Source organism: Raphanus sativus, chromosome 1 (assembly GCF_000801105.2).
Source record: "Raphanus sativus cultivar WK10039 chromosome 1, ASM80110v3, whole genome shotgun sequence".
In the NCBI taxonomy this organism is placed as follows: Eukaryota; Viridiplantae; Streptophyta; class Magnoliopsida; order Brassicales; family Brassicaceae; genus Raphanus; species Raphanus sativus.
Window position 1 is genome coordinate 13,662,129 of NC_079511.1, and position 26,335 is coordinate 13,688,463.

Sequence of the window (26,335 nt, forward strand, 5' to 3'; positions counted from 1 at the left end):
CCGTTTTTGATCCCAACAATTAGTCCCCAGCTCGCAAGTTTCGAATATGATTTTTGCGAGAGGGTGATTGTTAATCGGAATCTACGACTAGGAACGAATCATCTCGAAAAACTTTTGTCGGTTTTTTTTGCGAAGAATTGCCTCTCCTTTACTTTTTTTATAAGTATTGAGCTCTCATTCTTCATTTTCTTCACATTCTCTCAACTTCTCAAGCTCACTGCCTTCTTTCTTAGAAAATTTTCCATGCCAAGATATCTTCTTCTCGGAACAGACACAAGAGTTGTGATGCTGAGATGGGCGATGCCCTTCAAACGAGTACGTTGGGCTGCTCTGTTTCTGGTGCCTTCCCGGCGCACATTGCGGAGTTCTTTTCTTTCCGGGACGAGATAGATCCATGGAGGTGGTTAGTGCAGCACGCTCCGACAGGAAGTCATGGAAGTGGTTAACTTGTAATTATGCAAGTTTTTTTTGGTTTCAATTTTTTTTGTTAATTTTGGATTTAAATAAATATTTATTTAATTAAATTTTGGACATAAGTATTTAAGAATTTTTTTTTGGGCAGGAGCATTGGCGCAATCGATTCGACGGAAAAGAAAGGACTAGAATGGTCAGTCATTTGACCTTAGCCTAGTTAATGGACCTACGCGGCGAAAAGAAAATAGTGCCACAATGATTACATCATCTGTGCTGTTATTGGTGCATATAGGTAGGGCTTGAGCCGCTTCATTGGCTCAGACAATCATAATGATTACTGCATTTTGCTTAAAACGTAAAATCAACTTTGTAGCAAATTCTCTTTCAAAATTAAAAAAAAAAATGGTGTAGCAAATCTGATGTGGGTTTCAAAAAAAAAAAAATCTGCTAATGTGATTACGACCACCATGATGCGTGCATGGCATCATCTTGTTTACGTGCGTTAATTAGTTTAAATTTACATGTTTTGCGATCAGAGATAAAGATGACTAGGCGCACTAATCTCTTTTCGTGTTTATGATTGTTTTAGTTGAAAATTGAAACTTGTTTCAGATTTGCACTTCTCCTTCTAGCCCAATCATCTTTTGCTTTCGTACGGCAAAAGAAACACGTGGCTGAAACAAAATGCATTAATCATTTTTTTCTGGAACAAAAACTTATATAATTCTTTTGCTAAACTAACAAAACTTATATATCTCTTTATAAAAGGGTTCTAATACATTTTTGTGCTAATTTGTAAGAGATTGTTTTGTGGATTTCTAAACAATATTCTTATCTGCTTGTTACTGTATAAAATTAATAAGATGAATCGATCTCTAATTCTTTTTTCCTTTTTTCATCATTTACGGCTCCCAATGATATCAGTTGGATCAACCATATGAAAGTCAAACCAGCCGCTCAACTGTATCCTTCATGTTATACTGTAGTCAATAATTCTCACATATAAAACACGTATTCAACGTCTATACCTTTTCTTAATGAACAAAGCACACGTAACTTTTTTTTGTCAAAAAAGCATACGTAACTTTATCTTTAGAGCTTCTATTTATTGTTATATAAACAACCATACAATATTTATTAACAATTTGATTCAAATAATTAGGCCCTTCGTTCTCCTGATTCCTGAACATAGTTTAGAAAAAAAATGTTCGTGATTAGCGACCCTTAACTGATTAGTAGGATTATAACTGAGGATCTCAATTTTTGTTTCAAAATTAACTCCTACATTATAAACTCTAGTTTCATGTGACAATTTAGAGCAAAACAACTGATTTTAACTAATTTCAAAACTCTATCAAACCCCACATACCTTTCCGAATTTTATGTAACAGCTGGAGATGAGAATATATATTTTTGATGACTCAAAGTAAATTCAGACCTACGAAGAGTTCAAACTATTTTCAGGAAAAGTACAATCCATGTATAGACTTTTTCAGAGTATATAAATGAATCATAAGCAAAATATTATATATGTATAGGTGTTCAGGGAACGATGTGTGTAATTTGGCACAACTGGTATAACAAATTCGAAAGTGTTAGTGTCCCAGCTTTCTTACCACTCGACCACGAGGAAATATGCAAATGAGAATATTGATATGAGTTTCAATCTACAACTTTGATATTAGTAGATCCATCGAAGCTGTATACTTTATGCAAGGATTTCATATGTATTTCAAAGTCTGATATACTAATTTATAATTATACTTTTAGTTTAATACTTTACTAGATTTTGACCCGCGCTTTGGAAGCGCGGAATATTTTACGATAAAAAATTTCACTAATAACTTAACAAATATTTTGATAATTTTTAAAAGAGTGTGTATTTAAAATACTTTTGCATTTAAATCAGTGTTTTTAAATTCAACCCAATTGTGACTATACCCGTTAATCCGGAGATCTGACAATTCAATTTTGGTTTTTAAAATATTCATATTAAAAAAATCACTAAAAATCAAGACTAACCGATTGAACTGATGGATGGCCGATATGTAATCTAATTAGATTTAAATTGTAATAGTTTCATAATTTGTAATCTTATAATCCAAATTTTAAAGTTCATTATTTTGAAATTTATTAAAATATGACGTTTCTACAAAATTTTAAAGAGAAAATGATAAATATAAAATAATATGATTAATTATTGTATTGTTTGGAAAAATTGATAGTAGTATAAAAATATATTGTTTGGAAACATTGATAGTAGTATAAAGAAATAAGTATATTGTTTGGAAACATAGATAGTAGTATAAAGAAAGGAACATTAGTGATTTAATGTAGATTTAACTATAAAATATAAAGGTGTATTTAATTTAAAAACTTACAAAATAAATGTTAGGTCCAACATAGTGTTTCTGTTTTAATAAGATAGATGAAAATCCATTAGATCTTTAAATGCAGATGTTCACACCTTCCATGCCTAGCAATAACATATTCACTTTTCTGTATTAAATTCCAATATACTTACTGCGCCTTTTGATTTTTGAAATCTGGTCTAATCAAGTAACAAATGGCGGTTAAATTTTGTTTTTTACATTGCGATCTCAAATATTCGTTGACACATGCGATGTATAAACATTATTCTTTGAATTTTAAGTATAATTGAATACTAGAACATATTGTCATCACAAAAAACAAGTTGAACCCACATTTGACTTTTCTTGGTCAAACATTTTGGCGTCATGCATGATCTTTTTTTTTTGAAGGGTATGCTAATCATGCATGATCTTCTCTATCGTTATATATATATATATATATATATATATATATATATATATAGGTACCTTCAATAGCCATAACGAAATCTACAAACACAATAATTTGTTTTATTCTTATTTCATCGTTCAAAATGAAACGTTCAAGAACAACGTTGCTAGCTTTGATCTTCTTCATTGTCATCATATGGCAATCAAACTCATCATTAGCAAACTCCGAGACTTTCACACAATGCCTAACGTCAAACTCCGACCCCCAACATCCCATCTCCTCCGCCGTGATCTTCCCCGGAAACAGCTCCTACTCCTCCGTACTAGAAGCCTACATCCGTAACCTACGGTTCAACACCTCCACAACCCCAAAACCCTTCCTTATAATCGCCGCAACACACGAATCACACGTTCAAGCCGCAGTTACTTGTGGCCGACGTCACAACCTCCAGATGAAAACCAGAAGCGGCGGCCACGACTACGACGGCTTGTCATACGTGACGTACTCTGGGAAGCCGTTCTTTGTCCTCGATATGTTTAATCTCCGGTCGGTTGATGTTGACCTAGCGAGTAAAACCGCGTGGGTCCAAAGCGGTGCCATTCTCGGAGAAGTTTATTACTATATATGGGAGAAAAGCAAAACCCTAGCTTATCCGGCAGGGATTTGTCCGACGGTTGGTGTTGGTGGCCATGTTAGCGGGGGAGGGTACGGTAACTTGATGAGGAAGTACGGTCTCACCGTCGATAACACTATCGATGCAAGAATGGTCGACGTCAATGGTATAATCAAATATCTTTAGCTTCCCTATATAGTTTATGTGCTGATTAAGTTATTCAATGTCCTAAAATCACCAAATTTACTAGTTATAATTTTGATTAACATAAGTCCCGGATTATTCAGTTTAGACAATGAGTCACCTAAACATTATATATTAGAGTTAGACGTAATCACCATAATTTACCTGTATATTTAAATATTTCTCACTATATTTCCATTTTATATTTAAATATTCCAGGAAATATTTTGGATAGAAAAGTGATGGGAGAGGACCTCTACTGGGCAATCAACGGAGGAGGAGGAGGAAGCTTCGGCGTCGTTTTGGCCTACAAAATAAACCTCGTCGAAGTCCCCGAAAACGTCACCGTTTTTAGAGTCTCCCGGACGTTGGAGCAAAACGCGACGGAGATCGTTCACAAGTGGCAACAAGTAGCTTCGGTGCTTCCCGACGAGCTCTTCATAAGACTAGTCATTGACGTAGTAAACGGTACCGTTTCCTCTCAAAAGACCGTTAGGGCATCTTTCGTAGGCATGTTCCTGGGAGACGCAACGACGCTTCTGTCTATATTAAACCGGAGATTACCAGAATTGGGACTGGTCCGATCCGACTGTACCGAGACGAGCTGGATCCAATCGGTTCTTTTCTGGACTAATATCCGAGTTGGTACGCCGGAGACAGTTCTACTCCAGAGGAACCAGACCGTGAATTATCTCAAGAGGAAGTCCGATTACGTCCGTGAACCGATTTCAAGAACCGGTTTAGAATCTATCTGGAAGAAGATGATCGAGCTTGAGATTCCTACGATGGCTTTCAATCCATACGGCGGCATGATGGGGAGGGTTCCGTCGACAGCAACTCCGTTCCCGTACAGAGCAGGGAATCTCTGGAAGATTCAGTACGGTGCGAACTGGAGAGAAGATAGGCTGACGAACCGGTATTTGGAGCTGACGAGGGAGCTGTACCGGTTCATGACTCCTTTTGTTTCCAAGAATCCGAGACAGTCGTACTTTAACTATCGGGATGTTGACTTGGGGATTAATTCTCACGACGGAGTTGTCCGGAGCTACGTGGAAGGTGAACGTTACGGGAGGAAATATTTCAACGGGAATTTCGAGAGGTTGGTGAAGATCAAGACGAGAGTTGACAGTGGGAACTTCTTCAGGAACGAACAGAGTATTCCTGTGAAACCATAGTTTCAATAGTATTTGGTTACTGAAATTGCTATTATTGTGTAATGATTGTATTGTAATTCTCATAAGTTTATAGTAAATAAAGTATGATTTCTTCATGCTACTAGATTTAAAGCTCGAGTCGGGCCTATAGTAGAACTTACTAATAGTGGAATAAGATGGAGTATTGATTATGTTGACAATGAAATACATTGGCACTTAATGAACTATAAAAAATCACAACCCTAAAACATCAACAAAATCCCTTATATATTAAAGGAAAATCATTTTAAAGAATTTTGTTCTTTAACGGTGAATTGACAATGTCTGACGTGGCTTAGAAGTTTTTATTTAATAAATCACCTGCAGAGAATGTTTATCACAAATTATACATTTAATGCAAACGTTACTTTCCTTAAAAATTTAAATAATTTTTGGAACATCATTTTTTACTCGAGCTTCATTTCATGTTTCAAACCATCAAGAATATCACCGGAACAATCTGTTTCAGACCAAACTTGAGCTTCTTTCTTCTTCGATCACTTTCGAATAGAAAATACAACTCGGATAGTCTGTTGCGAGTTATCAGCTTCACCTTCGAGATAATTGTCAACGAGAAGCAACTTGAGTTTCATGTAGCGATGACCATGGCTGTAACTTCCGAATTCTAAACACATGCATTTTAAGAAACGATCGAAGCAACTTCGACGTAACAACCAAGGTTTTCTAACGTTACATTCCTTAAAAATCTAAACAATTTTCAGGACGTCATTCGACTTATGAAGCTATATAACCAAAGAAGAAAAAAGAAAAGAAAAGAAAAGAAATGAGAAACGACGTGTGAAGATGTATGGAGGCAGAGCTGAGTCTAGAGTGAGAAATGAAGAAAAAAAAAGAGAATTTACTCAACGTATGAAGACAGAAATATCTCGGAGCAAAGACAAAAAGGAAACAAAGGTGGAGAATAAGAAGAAGTACATAGTTTGAGATGATTTTCGAGAGAAGGATCCCGATCAGATATGAGTGTGGGAGATCATTATATGGAGATTCACTTAATGGAGGACATATCAGGGAAGCCATAGAAACTGACGTTTCTGTCACTGGAGTAATGGTTTTATTGTGGTGAGCCTTGCTTCCTACGCAAGTATTAGAAAAAAACAGTTCAAATCGGGGCTAAGTCTAGGCCTGGGAAGCGGGTCGGATCCGCCCCGCCCACCCCGCCCCACCGCGGGTCAAACTCATTTTTCCCCTTGAAAAAATACCCGCAAAACCCGCATGACCGGCTTTAGATAACCACACCCGCCCCGCATTGATCAAGCGGGTCTAGCAGGTTATCCGCCAAAAAATCTCAAAAAGTCAAAAACACCAAAAAGCTCGTTCTCGATCCAGAGGAGTGACAGAGAGTTAAGACTTGAGAGGAATGAGTTTGTGAAACTCCATAATTTCCGATTTGCAGAGAGTGATTAGATCACTTTAGGGTTAAAAAAATTTGGTTTCTAGATTTGCAAAGAGATGTTTAGTTGTTAGTTTACGGCGTGAAAAAAAAGGAAGTGTTTTAGGATTAAAAAGAATTAGGTTTCTAGATGGACTCTGTAAAAGAACACACTTTTTGTTATCGTCATTAAAACAGCATACACTTTCAAGAGGAGTAAACAAAAAACAACACACAATCTAACATATATAACTTTAAAACAGCACACACTTTACATCTCTATCACTCCTAAACGACATAGCATCATGCGGGTTAGCGGGGCCCGCTTCGACAAAAACCACAACCCGCATCCGCCCCGCTATATCCAACTACCGATCCGCCTAACCCACGGGTTTGAGAATTTATAATTTTGGTGATCCGCACCCGCCCCGCCGCGGGCCTAACGGGCCAATCTCCGCGGACTTTAACTCAAATTCCCAGGCCTAGCTAAGTCAAACCGGAAAATATTATGGCCAAGCTGGAGTTCCGGAACAAAAATAAGAAAGCTTCAGATCACTTTCAAGATATCTAGAAACTGTTATGTTGCAGAAATTTTGGGAGATCATGGGAGGTTCGTATGTGTTCTAATGTGACTGAAAATTGGTACACATTTAAAGGACACTACATACTCAATTCAACTATTGCATACCCAAAATAAATATGAACCATTATCACTTTCGTTTAAAATTTTGTTATGATTAAAAATATAGAGTTGGACAAAATATGAATTCAAAAAACTGAACCAAATCCAATCTGAAAAATAGTACTGAACTTTAACCAAAATTGATTAAATATCTGAACGGGTTCAAATTTTGGTACTTAGAGAACCGGCACCGAATCTGATCTAAACTGAAATATTCAGGTGTCCAAGTGTATTCAAACCAGATTATATACTTAAATATATTAATTATTTTTAAATATAAGATATGTTTAAGTTGTTCAAAATATCTGGTAATGTATACAAATAAACATGTTTAAAATAAATAAACGATACTCAAATACTGAAATATTTAAAATATCTGTTGATTTGATATCCAAATATTTAGGCTAAACCAATTTTATGTTAATTTTAAGTATTTGGCATATATTATTTAAATTTATATGTTATTTATTATTTTTATTTTTATAATTTGAGAAATTAAAAATTTATATGAAATTTTAATTTTTTAAAAACTCAAACTAAACCTGCAAAGATCCGGACCGGACCAAACCGAATCCTTAAAGATCCGAACTGAATTGAACCAAACCAAAACAAATGATACTCGGATGCCCATCTTTAGTCAAATGTAAAAAATATTATCGATATAAAAATTAATATTGTTTATAATATTTTAAATACATCATAGTTAATAAAATTTACTCCACACAAGGCGCAAATTTTCATCTAGTAACAATAGATTAGAGATGTTCAAATTACTAAAAACCGAATGAAACCAAAATAAAAAATAGTTTGAATTTAGTAGTACCGAAAAAGAGAATGAATGTTATTTTTAAGAAATAACTTTACCAACTGAATAAATATATATTAACAGATCCAACTGAATAAATGGAAGAAAAAAGATATTAAAATATATTAGTATACATATATAAATTTTATAATAATATGTATTTGGATCAATTTTACAATAAAAATCAAAGAAAGTGACTATAATAAAATCATAAATTTATAAAATTAGCATATAATTTTATTTTTTATAGTAAAATTTTAATATAAATTAATTTATAATAATATTATACTAATAGTTAGAAAATTAATCATCGTATTAATTAAAACTATTTAATATTTTTAAAAAGGTTGTTAGATTTTTTACAACAGATTTTTTTATTAATAAAACTAAAATTTAAATTTACAGTTAAAATAGATTTGTTATTAATATTCTTATAATTATTTAGAAACATTATATATTAAATAAAATAATGTAAATAAAAAATGTAACTGAATATTTGTATCTAGTATGACTATTTGTAGTATAAAAATGGTACTTCTCATTTAATAGAGAAGATATACTATACTTATAAAATTAGCATATAATTTTATTTTTTCATAATGAAATTTTAGTTAAACTTAATTTATAATAATATTATAGTTCTAATTAGGAAATTAATCAGCACATTAATTAAAAAATATTTAAAGTTTTTAAAAAATATTTATTTAAATTGTTTTTTCAACAGATTTTGTTATTGCTAAAACTAAAATTTAAATTTACAGTTAAAATAGGTTTGTTATTAATGTTCTTATAATTATTTAGAAATGTTATACATTAAATAAAACAATGTAAGTAATCAAAAATATGTAACTGAATATATGGATCTAGACTTCTAGTATGACTATTTTGTAGTAGATAAAAATAGTATTTCTCTTTTGATGGAGAACATATATTGATTTGTCTCGATTTGTATGCTATCATAGTCTATGATTTAATATCATTCTTAAATTGTGATCTGTATTTACGGGAAGACATAAAAATGGATGAGTTCTTTTTTAAGGTGATGCTAATATAGAACAAAATCATTCATAATCTGTAACTTATAAAAATATTTGACAAAATATATATTAAATATTTCTTTCTTCTCCAGAAAGAAGGAACAAATGGAGATAATATCATTTGAAAAAAAAAATCTAAGTATATAACTAACATTCAATATGTTGACCAAAAGCTAACATTCAATAAATAGACCAGATAAACTGAACTTATTTCATACTCGTATATATAAACTAGGAAATAGATCACCATATCTATTCTATTAAATCTCCGTATTGATTAATTGACTAATTTAGAAAGATATCAGCCAATCTTAAAGATATTCATTCACAAGAACAGCAGATAGTATATATTCATGTCCATTCAACAAACTTGAAACATATAAGAAATGCAAACCCCTAAACGAAGGTGATAACAAGAAACACAAGCAATGAAATCTCCAACAATCAAAACCCTGATTATTTCTGTTTTTCTCTTTACAATCCCAACATCATTGGCATCACCACCAACAGTTGACAACGTTTTCAAACAATGCCTCATCGATTTTAAACCCTCAAATCCGAATTCCCCTATTCAAAACTTCACATACACTCCACAAAACCCTAAGTTCCTCACAATCCTAAACAACTACGTCCGTAACCTCCGTTACTTCAACAACACGACACGTAAACCTATCACTATTGTAGCTGCCGCCGATGTCACTCACATCCAGGCTACGATCACCTGCTCCAAGAAACTTGGCCTTCAGCTCCGGATCCGCAGTGGAGGCCATGACTATGACGGGTTGTCATACTTATCAACAGTAGATTTCGTTGTCCTAGACATGTTCAACCTCCGGTCTATCGAGTTCGATCCTAAAGTTGAAACGGCGTGGGTCCAATCCGGTGCTACGCTTGGAGAGATCTACTACGGAGTGGCCAACAAAAGCAATGATCACCGTGGATTTCCCGCCGGAATCTGCCCCGGGTTAGGCGCTGGTGGACATTTTAGCGGCGGTGGTTACGGGAACATGATGAGAAAATACGGTTTATCGATCGATAACATTATAGACGCTAAGATCGTTGATGCCAAGGGGAGAGTCTTGGACCGGAGCTCAATGGGAGAAGATCTTTTCTGGGCCTTACGTGGAGGTGGAGCGGCTAGTTTCTGTGTTGTCTTAGCCTGGAAGATCAAGCTTGTTCCGGTTCCAGAGAAGGTCACGGTCTTTAACGTAGAAACCGTCGGAAATAGAGGTGGCGTGAACACCACGGAACTTGTAGTGAAGTGGCAAGAGATCGCAGACAAGATCGACCATAGTCTGTTCATTAGGTTAACTTTAAGCACAAGCAACAAAACTGTGAAGGCTTCGTTCATGGGAATGTTCCTCGGAGATTCGTCTAGGCTTCTAGGAATCATGAACAAGGAGTTCCCGGAGCTTGGTCTGAACAAAACAGAATGTATTGAAATGAAATGGATTGAATCGGTTTTGTTCTGGCTCAGTATCCCACCCGGTACAGCACCAACATCGGTTATGCTAAACCGGATCCCGCAAAAGCAAATCTATCTCAAGAGAAAATCTGATTACGTCCAAAAGCCGATATCAAGAACCGGTTTAGATGCGATATTCAAGGTTCTGTTAGAGAACGAGAACGTGACAATGGCTTGGAACCCGTACGGAGGGAGGATGAGCGAGATTCCATCGACCGAGACAGCGTTTCCTCATCGAGCAGGCAACATGTTCAAGATCCAGTACGCGGCAAACTGGTTCGTGCCAGGGGAAGAAGTGGCTAACGAATGCTTGAGCCAGACGGAGAGAGTTTTCGAAGCAATGGGGCCTTACGTGTCAAAGAACCCAAGAGAGGCGTTTTTGAACTATAGAGACGTGGACATTGGCACGAGCTTGAATTCAACGTACGAGGAAGGGAAAGTGTATGGGATGAAGTATTTTAAGAATAACTTCGAGAGATTGGTTAGTGTGAAGGGTAGAGTTGATCCCGACAACTTTTTCCGGTACGAGCAGAGCATTCCTGTTCCCTCGAGCCACTAGGTTCTAGAGAGTAGAGACTAGAGACACACTTTTATTCCTTATTGAGAATTCTTACCTAAGTTATAATTTAAAATAAAACTCATAATCGTATCGTTTGATGTCAAGGGAAAGAGTTTGAGCTCTGTGCATGTCTTCATTGGATTCAGATCTTATGCCTATGATTTGGAATAGATGTTGAAAGATGTCATGTTAATGTTTAATGAAAATAATATGTATCTACATTTTCTCCAGAAAAGAAATGTGATATAATTGCCAAAAGTTTTGAAAACAAAAATCAAATAAAAACACATGTATTTTCTGTAAATAAAAAATCACAAATCAAATAACAGTTTCAAGTTCCAATTGGTCTCTATTACTTCTTAGAGTTTATAATTGGAAGAAACTGTAGCTTTATATTTTTTGCTGTAGAAATAAAACGGTAGATTTTTCTGTTGTGGTTGTAGATAATTTTGGTGTAAGATTTTAGCTGTAGGTTTAAAAAGATTTAATGATTTCTATATAAATTTTCTAAAGCAGAAAATAAGTGCTCTAAGAATTAATAGCGAAAGAGGATCATTTTCTAAAGCAAACAACTAGTTTGAATCCTCCCATGTCACACCAAACATGTTTGTATGAGAAGTCAACCTCACCGAGGGAACGGCTTGGGTAGATTCCGGCGCCTCCATCGGAGAAGTTTATTACCGAATCGCAGAGAAGACCAATGCCTTTGGGTTTCCAGCGGGTTTGTCTCCGACGTTAGGCATTGGTGGACATTTCCCATACTCTTTCTGATCTCATCATCTCCAACATCTCTTTCTTCCGAGTCTCTGACCGAGTCTTGTTGCTCTCTTCATATTAGGCCCATTAAGGCCCATGCCCAATCTTTTGTTGCCTTAAATACACTCTTGTATCGTTTTGTCTCTTTCTTCATCTCCACGAATCCCTAAAACTTTAAAAAAAAAAACTCAAAACCTAGCCCTCGAGCCATCAAAGTCTCCATCACTACAGGAAATTCGAGCATTGATAGCGTGCAATAAACGCTATCTATTACTATCGCAGCGTTGTTAGAAACGCTGTGTCTTCGACCGCGACAATAGGTCCGAGAGCTATTGTAGCGCTTTTACGTAATGCTACATTAGTTACTTTTACGATAGCGTTTTATTAATTGCAATTGTTTATTTTACGATAGCGTTATCTTTATGCCATTAATTGTATTATTAATGTTATAGTTGGAACTCGTACCAGACCATACAACATTTTTAATAGCGTTTTATTATATGCTATTGATATGTATTTGTGATACAATAGCGGTTTCTTAAATGTAATTAATTTTTGCTACACTTTTTTAAGATAGCGTATTTTTAAAACGATATTATTTATTATTTTGTAATACAGCGTTTTCTTATTGTGCAATAGGCTTATATAAAATTAAAAAAAAAATACAAAATCAGTTTTGCAAATTATTTATAATTTTTGATATCCCGACATTTTTAATTTTGATATATATATATATATATATAAATTTAAAATATCAAATCCGAAAATTAATATATTAATAATTTTAGATAATCCAAAATACATTAGCATAATCCTTTTTAATCACTACATTCAGCTTTTGCTACAAAAAAAACAGATTACAATTCAGCAAAACCTCCTTAGTTTCTTTGACCCTTGCCTCTAGAAGACTCTCCTTTCACTTGTTTAGAGTGTCTCCGTTGAGACATAACTCTTCGGTACATTGGATCGATGTCTTCTTCATCTTCCTCAATGCGGATCAAGTATCCAAGAGCTCTCCGGTACTGTCCTTCTGTAACCTCGACCACATCATCATCTGCTTCTTGTAGTGCTCTCTGGTATTGTCGGTCTGTGAGCTCAACCACATCATCATCTGCTTCTTGTCGTGGCTGTTGGTGGGATGGTGGAACATCACATGCTTCTTGTCGTGGCTGTTGGTGGGATGGTGGAACATGAGATGCCTCTTGTCTTGGCTGTTGGTGGCGTGGTGGAATGATCCTAAGCACTGCTGGTGCCGGAAGTGCTAAGACTATTTCTTTCCTAGCTTGCATTTCTGAATCAAAGAAACAAATAAATTATTGAACAATATTATAACAACAAATTAAAGGAAATTGTCAATTAGAAATAAGATTACCGTATGAAATCCTCAATTAGAAACCTGCAAACAGAGAAACCTAAACATCAGTTCTATGTGTCTCATCTAATTGCTATGTAAGAAAGACCTAACCTTTAGGAGTCTCTGCCTCCTTTGCTCCTTCGAGCTTTAGGAAAACTACAAAAAGAAACAGTATCAGAAGCAGTCTCTTCAAGGAAAATTACAAGGATACGACAAATAGACGATTAGTTTTACCCAAATCTCTTCACAGAAGACGGCAAAAGTAAGGGTTCATCGTCGGAGAGGGTTACAGATATCGACAAAGAAGGTAAGGGTTACAGAGATCTTGGAGCCTAAGACATAAGAGAAGGTTGCAGAGATCGTGGAGCTTTCTTTTGAGGGAAACGAGAGAGAGAGAGAGATCGAGATGAGAGAGAGATGAGCTTTCTTTTCAGGGAAACGAGAGAGAGAGATATCGAGATCTTCGATTACGAGTGATATGTGAGAAGGTGATTTAACGGTGAGATGTGAGTAGCTAATCAGATCGTGTGGTTTTGAATAGCTATCCTGGTGATATAATATGATTGGCTCTCACCGAGACAATGGATTTAACGGTGAGATGTGAGAAGGTTCTAATCTGATCGTGTGGTTTATAATAGCTATCTTGGTGATATACTATGATTGGCTGATTTAGCATGTTATTCATAAATGGTGATTTAAAATGTTTTTAAAATAATTGTATGAAATAAAAAGGTGTTATAGTTAATTGGTAATTATTTTAACAATCGTAAAAACATTACAAATCATCTGAAAATTCTTTTTGTGACTAGTTATTTATAATTTATGAAATAGATGTCATGATTGAAATACTTGACACACATATGTATACAAAGCCATTTAGGGTATTGATTTTAGAGTTTAAGTTTTGAATAACTGATAAATTGTAAGATTAGATTTCATGATATTATTGTTACAGAATTTAATTTAAACTTAACTTTATTTTAGATTAAATAAATTGTATGAATTTTACCCTAAACTATACCCTAAATATGCCCTAAACTCTATACCCTAAACTATACCCTAAATATACCCTAAACCATTTAGGGTTTTCGATTTATATTTTTGAAACATTATTTTGTATTATTATTAATGCAAATGTTTTTATATACTTTATTTAATGCATATTTTTAAGAAAAATATAATAACCAAGCAACACACTAAATATTCAAGGTGGTACAAATCATACAAATCAACACAGACATAAGGCTTATGTTTTTTAAAGTACTAAAGAGCATTCACGTTTTTTAAAAGTACAACAACATAGTAGATTTCTTGTGAGACATTCCTTGAGCATTCATATGTAAAGGAGTTTGTCATTTGGCCAAGCAACTATACTTCCTTGAGCATCAGCAATGATCTGAAGTTCTGAATTAGGTCTCCAAAGTGGTGCATCTTCAATCAGAGGAACATCAACCCATATCTTGCTTGCATTGGGGCCTAACCGAACAAAATGAACGACATCATCTGGATTAGTCGAGGAAACTCGACCTTCTGCAATGAGACTTCAGACCACCAATCAGAGGAGGATCAAGTGAGACACAATTTGCAATGTTCGCACAGTAGCCATCTGGTCCTCTGAATTCTGATAATCTCTTACAAAATCTCTTCTTCTCTTCCTTGCTCAGCCAATAAGCAGCAGGAGGTAAGTACATTTTCTTCCCACGTTGCTGAGTGTGTAAGTTACGTCGAATCCCTATGTCCTCCAAATCTTGTCGTGCTTTGACACCATCTTTTGACTTAGTATTGTGCATCAAAAGGGATAGAATAGCATCAGAGACATTCTTCTCCACATGCATTACGTCGATGTTGTGACGCACCGGCATATCCTAACTCAACAAACAAAAACATAAATTAGTCACAGAAAGTGATAAAGAATTTACACGTTTTTTTTAATAGAGACTAACCTTCCAGTAGGGTAAATCAAATAGAATAGAACGTTTCTTCCACCTCCATTGGTCAGAGTCTTCTTCATATTCTTCATGTCTAAGCTCCTCACCATCACACAAACCTGATCTTTTCCTTTTGCTTTTCTTCTCCAAAGGTTTCCCAAATTCATTCTTATAATCCTTAAGCAGCTCAAATATTTCAGCTCCTGTCTGAATTCTATTAGCCGTCCCTTCCTCTGTAGTGTTGTCGAACCAAACCCTTCGTCGTCGATAAGGATGACCAGGCCTAAGTCGTTTCCTATTTCCCAAATAGACGTACTTCCGACTAAACTTCAACCACTTAGAAGGTGAATCCTTCCCACATACATTACATCCTTGTTTCCCTTTCACTTTACAACCAGACAAGGTCCCCAAACCTGGATAGTCGCTGATACTCCACAATAGTATAGCCTTCAGTGTAAAATTCTCCTTGGATAATGAGTCATATATCTTGATACCTTCATTCCACAAATCATTCAGATCATCAATCAGAGGAGCAAGATAAACATCGATGTTGTTACTTGGGGCAGTTGGACCAGGTATCAGAAGGGTTAGCATTATGTTCTCTGACTTCATGCACATCGTCGGAGGCATATTGTAGTTCACCAACATAACTGGCCATGTGCTGTGCTTCGTATTCTGGATAGAAAACGGGTTCATCCCATCTGTAGATATACCAAGTCGTAGGTTTCTCGGTTCAGCTGCAAAAAGAGGCCATCTAGCATTGACCTGAGCCCACGTCAATGAGTCAACCGGGTGTCTCATTGTTCCATCTTCAGAAGCATTACTGAAATGCCATTGCAAATCCTTAGACATTGTCTCCGATCTAAACATCCTCTTGAATCTTTCTTTTATAGGGAAATACCTGAGTACCTTTGCTGGAATCCCATTCTTTGTCTCACCAGAATGCTTATCAACTTCCCATCTTGAAGCCCCACACCTTGGACAGCTACTCATCACCTCGTACTGTTTCCGGTAAAGAATGCAGTCATTCTTACACGCATGGATGATATCATATCCAAAACCGAATATCTTCAAGAACTTCTTTATCTCAGATGTGGATGTTGGAAGCACATTACCCTTGGGAAGCATGTCATGAACCATACTTAAAAGCTGATCAAAGTAATTCTCTGAAATCGAACTCTTCACTTTGATGCGGTAGAGACCCATAATTGCTGCAACTTTGGTGTAGTTTGGGCACTCCGAGTATAGAGGAGTTTCTGCATCCTCTAATTTCTTCTTAAACTCAAGTTCTTCTTGACTCCCAACAACTTCAGGCTGTTCTCCATCCTTATTCGAGGATTCTGAACCATTTTCAAAGCAGGCAGATCTAAACAACTCGTATGTTTCTAACTCAGCATGTTGATCGTCAACTGTTTTCTCAGACCTCCTCTCTCCATGGATACTCCAACACGCATTTCTCTTGTACTTCTGATCCATTCCCTTAATTACCAAATGATCCAGTATTGTGCCAGCAGTTTGATGACACACATTCCGACAGTCGATACAAGGACATAACATCTGCAGAGGATTACCCAATCTCTTTGCTGATGCATACACAAAACCACGTGCACCTTCCTCATACTCAGTGGTTGCCCTGTAATTTATAAAAAACGATTAGCACAAATCTTGGATTAAGCAAAGAAAGTTGTAGAGAAGTTCATACCTTGGAAGCCAAACCCATGACTTGTCCATTACCGCAACAGCTCCCAAACCAACGAAACAGAAAGTACTGAAATTAGAAATCCCTAATTGAAACAAACTGAAATCGAAACACCTAAACCCCCAATTATAGTTTCTAAACCCAAGATCTATAAGAAATCGATGAGACAGAGCCAAAAACAAACCTTTAATCGAACACTTTCTTCGCGAACTGGTAGATCTAGGTTTTAGATGTTCGGCGGCTTTTGAAAGGAAGAAATGGATCGAGAGATATCTCTAAGGGAGAAATGTTGCTTGATTATCGTCTTCACTCTATCAATTTCTCAAAGTGAGATGGAAAATGAAAAAAAAAAGAGAAAAACTCGATCGAGACATTTCTGTAAGTGAGATGAGAGGGAGACTGAAAATTTCACCAAGTGTTAAGCGGGTCTTTTTTTATGACTCCCCGCTCCCAGTTTCGACAGCGTTTTGAAATACATAATGCTATGTATTCTACGCGTCACCATTTTTTTTATTAAGACTACCTATTCGTAGCGTTTACAAAAAAAGAAACGCTATTAAAATATTAAACATAGCACAAATTAAGAAACGCTATTATGCACTGCTATCAATGCGCGAATTTCCTGTAGTGCATGGACGAATCCGCAATCAAAGTAAAATTCTTCTTCGTTGTTATTCTTTAATATACATTTGCTGAATTTAAAGTAGTAGAATATCTGATTAGATCATGTGTACTACTATCTTAGGGGATGGAATTGGATAGTGATTTGGATGCTATGAGAGATCGAAGAAGCCGGTAAAATTGATTATTGAGATTTTGTTATATGTAATTTAGATGTGTTAATAATATGCATGGACTATTTATTTATTATTGCAGGAGCGTTAAGATTTTAGTTAAGGGATATGACACTTCCCTTCATGAGGATGTTGTCAAGAGCCAATTAGCTAAACACTTCTCTTCATGCGGAGAGGTTGTGTCTTTTCATATTTACTCTAAACTTAAAGACGGTACTCCCCACAGGTTTTTGTTTGTGGCTTCTTTTTCCTCCTCTAGTTTTCTCTCTCAAAAGTTTATTCTTTTTTAACTAATAATTACTTGTTGTTTACAGTGCTGGCTATATATATATTCTGGGAGACAGCGCAGAAGAGAAGGCACTGCAACTTAGTGGAAGTGAGATGGAAGGCCGCAAAATAGTTGCTACTTCAACTCACAAGGAGAATAAACGTACTCCTGCAATGGCTGCTAGGTTGGCCAAGGCCAAACGAGCCTGGGATAGCCCAATGATGGTTGTTACAGGATATGACACTTCACTTCCTGCTGCTGATATCGAGGCCTCCTTGACCAACCATTTCTCTTCATGCGGAGAGATTGTTGATTTTCAGTTAAACAACTTTAAACATTTTCCCATTCAAGAGTGGTTTGTGCCTTCTTCCTCCACTTTTTTTTTCTTTTTGACAACCAGTTGTGATTTTTACTATTTGACTGTTTTTGTTTTTTTCCTTTCTTTAAAGGAAAGCCTTCATTTCTATCTGGGGAGAAGGTGCAGAAGAGAAGGCCCTGGAACTTAATGGGAGTGACATGGGAGGATTCAAACTAGTTGTTGTGTCTTCTGAACAACCCAAGGAAAACAACATCCCCCTTCCTTACGATGGTGATTTCCCACGTGGCTACATGGTCCCAGGTACATAAATTCTTGATTCTTGTTAACAAGGCAGGGGATTCTCATTTAACTCTTTTTTTTTGGTTTCAGCTCGGTTTACCAACCCCAAGAAGAAGATGAGCCGTTACAAGATGAAGAAGAAGAAGGCCAACCGTAAGAAGGCTTGGAAGTAGAAAGCCTATTCTCAACCCTGTGATGCAACCTTTTGTCTCTCTTTATGTGATATATCACCTTCACATTATCTAGGATCCTTATGAACGACCTGTCTTATGCATCTGTGTCTGGATGTTAAAACTTATCCTTATGAACTACCTGTCTTATGTGTGTGTTGTCATGTCCCTGATCCTGGATATGATCATTAGGATCGACCATGGTGCAAGGAGACGCACCAGTCAAGTCATGTGACCTAAACACAAGGGTATCATGGCCTGGAAGTAAGGTTAAGGTCATCAGGAAGCTAATATATAGCTAAACCAAGAAGGAGATAAGTATAAAGGAGCTGTACAAAGTGTATAGCAGCTGGACGATGCAGTGAGCAAGCTCGACCAGCTAGATGAAGTGTAGTGCAGCTCAGTGTAGCTCACTGAAGAGTGTGTCAGCTCCCTGAGCTGGATGAACTAGCTCACTCAGCTGGGTCAGCTGGGGATCAGCTCAACTCAGCTGGACTGAGTGTTCAAGTCTTGGGCAGTTGGGCCAGGTCCGGACAGTGGTCGGACCATGTGGACCACCCGAGTGTGCCGGTGAGCCGGTGAGCCGGTGGGCACTTGTGGTTGAACCAGGGGCTTGGGCAACCAGCTAAGGCTTGTGTGTGACATGTCTAGGAGCAGTTAGGCATGTCAAGGACGTCTGGTAACTGCCATAGGCGAACAGGTGTGATCTGGACCATTGACTAAATCAATGGCCAGAAATGATACCGAAAGGGTGCAACCTTTGGAAAGGTGACCATTCCTTTTCTATAAATACAAGGGCAAGTCCGTGCCTTTGGAGGCACGTCAGGGCTTCATTCTTCTTCCTGAAACACAAAGAAAAACCAGAGAAAACAGAGAGAAAGTCGGATGGCAACATCCAACCCCAAGAGTGGGATGAAGGCAGCAAAGAGGCAGTTTTGATGGCAATCAAGAGGGGAGTTGTGAACGACCCTCTGGTGTGTTTTGATTGATGTTTGCCACGCCATGGGCTTCCTCTACATCCATACTACACATTCAAATAGCCAGGAGAGAAGATGGAGGGCCGGAATGCACTTTCAATGGTGGAGACAGCCTTGAAGGCAGTGGTGTGTAGAAAGGCAGTTTCATGGGAACTGAAGTGGAAAGTGATGCACGACCCTTGGGTGGTGTTTGATCATGGATGAACACACCCTAGGCTTCCTCTACATCATGGTAACACACGCAAATGGTTAGAATTGAATGGAGAAGGCCGGACTCCACTCCCAAAGGCATGTACAGCCTTGAAGGTGGATGCAGTGCAGAAACTGTTTTCATGGAAGTTCCATGGAAGGGATGATGGGTGCGACCCATGAATGGATCTTATCAATACTGGAGGTATGTGATAAGACCTGATTAAGACAAGTGCAAGAGGCACAAGGCCGGACCTGATCAGGGAAGCACAAGGTCTAGCAAGATCAAGTATGAGGTAACATGTGTTGATTACTTATGTTTATGGTTATGTTTATGTCTGTGTTGTGTCTCTTGGGGTGGGATCAAGGCCAGGCATGGCACGCCCCTTGAGGAATGTATATTGTGATGTGTCTTAGGAATCCAAGACCCTGGAAAAAGGGGCGGATCATAACTGATCTAACTCATCCATGTGAGATGATGGTTAGATGCTGTTCATTGGATAGTGATCAATGATGGATCATGGTTTGGTGTTGGGTTTGATCATGGTGTGAACCATGAGTCCGACCCACTGATGAGACACATGAGAGTCCTAGTTCCAGAGGAACCTTGTGGAGTATAAGGTCCAATTCGTTTGGATCCAACAGCAAGCAAAGGAGAGGAGTAAGGCTAGTACTTGTTGGTATGGACCACAAGTATGGTGCTGGTGTGTTTATACAAGGAAGGCTGTGTGTGATCTGATCATGGGCAAGGATGGACGACCTGATCCATGGATGATGGATCAAGGTGTCTGATCTGATTGATCAAAGGATGCACCAGTGGTAAGAGCAACACTAATCAGGTTCAGTGGGACATAGTTCCATGGCCGGTTAGGTATGTGTGAAGACTCATCAGTTCTGAGTCATGTGGGGTGGTTGGTTGATTGTCTCAGGAACTGGTGGGCATTATTAATCCTATTCTATGTTGATCAGACGTGGAGGTACTGAACCATGGAGTGGCCGGTTCAGAGAAATCTCTCCATGGCCTTGGTTGGGCAGGTAGGTTGAGATCTGATAGTTCCTGAAGGAATTGTTAGGATCCGACTTCAAATATCTCTTAATGGGTATTTATCATGAATTATCATGGTGAGAGATTAGTTTTATCTCATTGATTTAGAGGTGGTCAGTTATGGCCATATGGGTTGTTCATGGGCGAGATCAGTATGATCGAGGCCAGTTCTGAGAAATCTGACTTGACCATTCTCTTAGTTATGAATTATCATGATTTATCATGAATTTTAATTAGTTTTTGGAGCATGTTTGCTTGAGGTTGATTTTGCAGCTGAAGACTTCCCAAAGGTACTTGGTTTGTGGGGATGGTTGGTTGAATGACTAAGTACCTAAGGAGAGAGTTTATACAGGTATAATGAGGAGTTGGACGAGTGGATGGGAAGCTAGGCAAAGCTACCTCGCAGCTCGATCAGCTGGAAGAGAGTTGGGAACCTCAAGTGAAGTGGTTCAGTTCAGCTAGCTGAATGAGCTAGCTAGACAGCTAAGGCAGCTGAGACAAAGAGCTATCAAGCTCCGTGGATGTGGCAAAGGTATGATCTAGCAATATTGCATAGATCTAGATAGAATGGTTAGGGGAATGGAACCTCAGTTATTGTATGACTTGGATTAGGTTCAGGATCAACCTTGGAGCTGGTAGTAGTTGTGTCTACTGATCATGGCTAAGGTGATTCGACCTGACGAGTGTTAGATTGGTTTTAGACCAATGGTTAAGTAGAGAATATTCCGCTGTGCATAAGTTGAAAGGATCTAAGCTAGGGAATGACTAAGGTAGTCTTAAGCTAAGGTCTAAGATAGACTTCGCCCTTAGGCGAAAGTGTAGTTAAAGATCAAAAAATTGAGTGGTTCGGTCAGGGTATGGACCGAGCGACGTGAGGCATCGACCGCGGCCTAGCCGGCCGGGTTTGGGTCTTACAAGTTGGTATCAGAGCATGCTTGATTCTAGGATCATTGGGTTGTGGTTGTTCACCCATGCATCCGGACAAGTAGATGCTGATGTGATTAATCCACCAGTTTTATTGTTGACTCAACTGGAGGAAGTTAACAATGAAGCTGGATTGACTGTAAGTCAGCTCAACCCTACTGAGATTCTAGTGGGGGAGAGCTGAGCTGCAGCTGGAAGGGGAAGTTGAATCCTCTTGTGATGTGGACCGGGCTGATCCAAACAATTGTTGCAAACAATGAGAGGACTAACCGGTTGATTGGGCAGCTGTTTTGGCAGCTAATGATCAAGCTGGGCCAGTAGCTGAGGTGGTCTAGATTGATCCACCAGCTAGGGCAGCTTGGTTAGTGGACTACCTGAGGGTGCTGGAGCACATAGCTCAGATGAGAACAAAGTATTTCTCAGGTAGTGTGGATCCTTTTGAGGCAGATGAGTGGAGGTTCTGATTGGGTTGTAACTTCAGCTCAACTCACTGCTCAAAGGTAGTATGTTCCAAACGGAAATTATTTCTGGAAACTGAGACGACCATGGAACCTTACTAGGTGAGCCAAGAGGGAGCTGAGGCAAGATAGGGTATCATGCTTGTGAACGGGAATGTTCCAAGGTGAACCGGCTTGGCCAAGTTGCATTCTCCAAGGGCAAGATCCTGGATCAGAAGGTTGGCCGATCTAGTTATCTAGAAATAATAGACGGATTGGACGGATCGATGCAGTGCAAGATCTTGTATGGATGACCTGGACCAGGGAAGTAACATGAACCTGAGAGTGGCTTAGGTTGAAAGAAACGTGCAGCACTCTTTGGGGGTAAGTGTTATCCTTGGTGGCCGTTCAAAACAAGTGAGCATTTGCGAGGTTCAAGTTGGTTTAAGGGAGACGCTACATGGCTAGTATACGAGTGGCTTGGGATCAGATGGATCAGCTTGGACTCGGTATAAGTCAAGGTAGGATTCCTTAGATCAAGTTGAAAGGATTGAGAACACGATGTTAAGTGGCTTGGTATGATGGGGATTGAGGTATATTATAAACACTCTTGTGAATGGTATGGGACATTCACAGAAGTGTGACACTTTGGAGAACGGTATGGGACATTTTCCAAATGTGTGATCAAACCGATATCTTACTCATCTAGGTACTTAATGATCGGTGGTGTGGAAACACATGTACTTTCTGATACTGGAGCTACACATAGGTTTGTGAGTCCAGGATTGATCGGAAAGGGTTTGTTCCAGATGGGAACATGGGATTGTCTGGTTAGAGACATCCTGGTATTGATCACAGACAGGGTAATGCCTGCGGATCTGGTTGTTGATCACAGACAGGGTAATGCCTGCGGATCTGATTGTAGTCCGCCTTAAGAATCACGAGGTGATCATAGGCATGGACTGGCTTGGCAAGAATCGGGCCACCTTGGTCTGTCATCATGAGAGGATGCAGTTTGAGAGTGGGTGTGGACCCCCGATCAAGTACCAAGGTATTAATCCGGCCTCTGGATGCTTAGTGTTATCAGCAGTCCGTGCAGAAAGGATGCTTGAGCGGGGTTGTTGAGCCTAGTTGGCCACAACCAGCACTAAGGAGGTCGTAGGGGTTGGTGGCCCGGACGGGATACCGCTGGTCAGTGAGTTCGAGGATGTGTTTCGGGCGCTACAGGGCATTCCCCCTGATAGGGCTAATCCGTTCATAATAGAACTGGAACCAGGGACGGCCCCAATGTCAAAGAACCCATACTGCATGGCTCCTGCCGAGATGGCCGAGCTGTAGTCGACTAAGTCCAGTAAAGGACGAGGGTCGCAGCACAACCAAGTCGGAGATTGACCTAGGGTTGGAATGAAGCCGACCAAGTCCAGTGAGGGACGAGAGTCGCAGGACAACAAAGTCGGAAATTGACCTATGGTTGGAATGAAACGGTGGAGTCCCGGAGTGGACAGGACCGGAATGTGATCGAGTTCTTTAAAGACTTGACTGATACATCGAGTGTCTTGGAGATTGGGTAAATCTACTAAGACTCGAGTATGCAGTAAGTTCTTAAGGACTGAAAATGATCTTGCCATGGACTAGGCTCAGAGAATGATTGACTTGGTGTATACTAGACTGCAACTTGGAAAGTTGAGTTCAGTGACACAAGTCTGTTAGGTGTGATATGTAAAAGGAGAAGACCACTTGGTTCGGAATCAAGTGAGTTCCGTCCAAGTGGGAGAGACTTGTTCATACATTGATCAAAAATGTGATCAGTGAAAAGGAACAAGGATGATGATGCAAAAGAGTTCGGTGGAACCTTTGGCGTCAAACAATACGACAGCACCACTGGATTCGAGGACGAATCCATCACAAGTGGGGGAGACTTGTCATGTCCCTGATCCTGGATATGATCATTTGGATCGACCATGGTGCAAGGAGACGCACCAGTCAGGTCATGTGACCTAAACACAAGGGTATCATGGCCTGGAAGTAAGGTTAAGGTCATCAGGAAGTTAATATATAGCTAAACCAAGAAGAAGATAAGTATATAGCAGCTGGACGATGCAGTGAGCAAGCTCGACCAGCTAGATGAAGTGTAGTGCAGCTCAGTGTAGCTCACTGAAGAGTGTGTCAGCTCCCTGAGCTGGATGAACTAGCTCACTCAGCTTGGTCAGCTGGGGATCAGCTCAACTCAGCTGGACTGAGTGTTCAAGTCTTGGGCAGTTGGGCCAGGTCCGGACAGTGGTCGGACCATGTGGACCACCCGAGTGTGCCAGTGAGCCGGTGGGCACTTGTGGTTGAACCAGGGGCTTGGGCAACCAGCTAAGACTTGTGTGTGACATGTCTAGGAGCAGTTAGGCATGTCAAGGACGTCTGGTAACTGCCATAGGCGAACAGGTGTGATCTGGACCATTGATTAAATCAATGGCCAGAAATGATACCGAAAGGGTGCAACCTTTGGAAAGGTGACCATTCCTTTTCTATAAATACAAGGGCAAGTCCGTGCCTTTGGAGGCACGTCAGGGCTTCATTCTTCTTCCTGAAACACAAAGAAAAACCAGAGAAAACAGAGAGAAAGTCGGATGGCAACATCCAACCCCAAGAGTGGGATGAAGGCAGCAAAGAGGCAGTTTTGATGGCAATCAAGAGGGGAGTTGTGAACGACCCTCTGGTGTGTTTTGATTGATGTTTGCCACGCCATGGGCTTCCTCTACATCCATACTACACATTCAAATAGCCAGGAGAGAAGATGGAGGGCCGGAATGCACTTCCAATGGTGGAGACAGCCTTGAAGGCAGTGGTGTGTAGAAAGGCAGTTTCATGGGAACTGAAGTGGAAAGTGATGCACGACCCTTGGGTGGTGTTTGATCATGGATGAACACACCCTAGGCTTCCTCTACATCATGGTAACACACGCAAATGGTTAGAATTGAATGGAGAAGGCCGGACTCCACTCCCAAAGGCATGTACAACCTTGAAGGTGGATGTAGTGCAGAAACTGTTTTCATGGAAGTTCCATGGAAGGGATGATGGGTGCGACCCATGAATGGATCTTATCAATACTGGAGGTATGTGATAAGACATGATTAAGACAAGTGCAAGAGGCACAAGGCCGGACCTGATCAGGGAAGCACAAGGTCTAGCAAGATCAAGTATGAGGTAACATGTGTTGATTACTTATGTTTATGGTTATGTTTATGTCTGTGTTGTGTCTCTTGGGGTGGGATCAAGGCCAGGCATGGCACGCCCCTTGAGGAATGTATATTGTGATGTGTCTTAGGAATCCAAGACCCTGGAAAAAGGGGCGGATCATAACTGATCTAACTCATCCATGTGGGATGATGGTTAGATGCTGTTCATTGGATAGTGATCAATGATGGATCATGGTTTGGTGTTGGGTTTGATCATGGTGTGAACCATGAGTCCGACCCACTGATGAGACATATGAGAGTCCTAGTTCCAGAGGAACCTTGTGGAGTATAAGGTCCAATTCGTTTGGATCCAACAGCAAGCAAATGAGAGGAGTAAGGCTAGTACTTGTTGGTATGGACCACAAGTATGGTGCTGGTGTGTTTATACAAGGAAGGTTGTGTGTGATCTGATCATGGGCAAGGATGGACGACCTGATCCATGGATGATGGATCAAGGTGTCTGATCTGATTGATCAAAGGATGCACCAGTGGTAAGAGCAACACTAATCAGGTTCAGTGGGACATAGTTCCATGGCCGGTTAGGTATGTGTGAAGACTCATCAGTTCTGAGTCATGTGGGGTGGTTGGTTGATTGTCTCAGGAACTGGTGGGCATTATTAATCCTATTCTATGTTGATCAGACGTGGAGGTACTGAACCATGGAGTGGCCGGTTCAGAGAAATCTCTCCATGGCCTTGGTTGGGCAGGTAGGTTGAGATCTGATAGTTCCTGAAGGAATTGTTAGGATCCGACTTCAAATATCTCTTAATGGGTATTTATCATGAATTATCATGGTGAGAGATTAGTTTTATCTCATTGATTTAGAGGTGGTCAGTTATGGCCATATGGGTTGTTCATGGGCGAG

The 26,335-nt window shown here is 39.0% G+C and overlaps 3 protein-coding genes across 3 annotated transcripts; 2 read left to right on the top strand and 1 right to left on the bottom strand.

Moving 5' to 3' along the window:
* The first annotated feature begins 3,256 nt into the window (after positions 1 to 3,256).
* LOC108857745 (berberine bridge enzyme-like 8) lies at positions 3,257 to 5,243 on the top strand. Its single transcript, XM_018631792.2, has 2 exons — positions 3,257 to 3,956; positions 4,193 to 5,243. Exons 1-2 carry the CDS (start codon positions 3,320 to 3,322, stop codon positions 5,146 to 5,148), a joined length of 1,593 nt encoding a protein of 530 aa, XP_018487294.2. The 5' UTR covers positions 3,257 to 3,319; the 3' UTR covers positions 5,149 to 5,243.
* A 4,237-nt stretch (positions 5,244 to 9,480) lies between these two features.
* On the top strand, positions 9,481 to 11,115 carry LOC108859358 (berberine bridge enzyme-like 9). The gene has a single exon (XM_018633256.2). It carries the CDS (start codon positions 9,509 to 9,511, stop codon positions 11,102 to 11,104), a length of 1,596 nt encoding a protein of 531 aa, XP_018488758.1. The 5' UTR covers positions 9,481 to 9,508; the 3' UTR covers positions 11,105 to 11,115.
* A 3,607-nt stretch (positions 11,116 to 14,722) lies between these two features.
* LOC130497008 (uncharacterized) lies at positions 14,723 to 16,873 on the bottom strand. The gene is made up of 3 exons (XM_056989795.1): positions 16,845 to 16,873; positions 15,158 to 16,775; positions 14,723 to 15,079 (listed from the first exon to the last, which is right to left on the bottom strand). The coding sequence occupies exons 1-3, from the start codon at positions 16,871 to 16,873 to the stop codon at positions 14,723 to 14,725; spliced, it is 2,004 nt and encodes a 667-aa protein (XP_056845775.1).
* Positions 16,874 to 26,335: the final 9,462 nt, after the last annotated feature.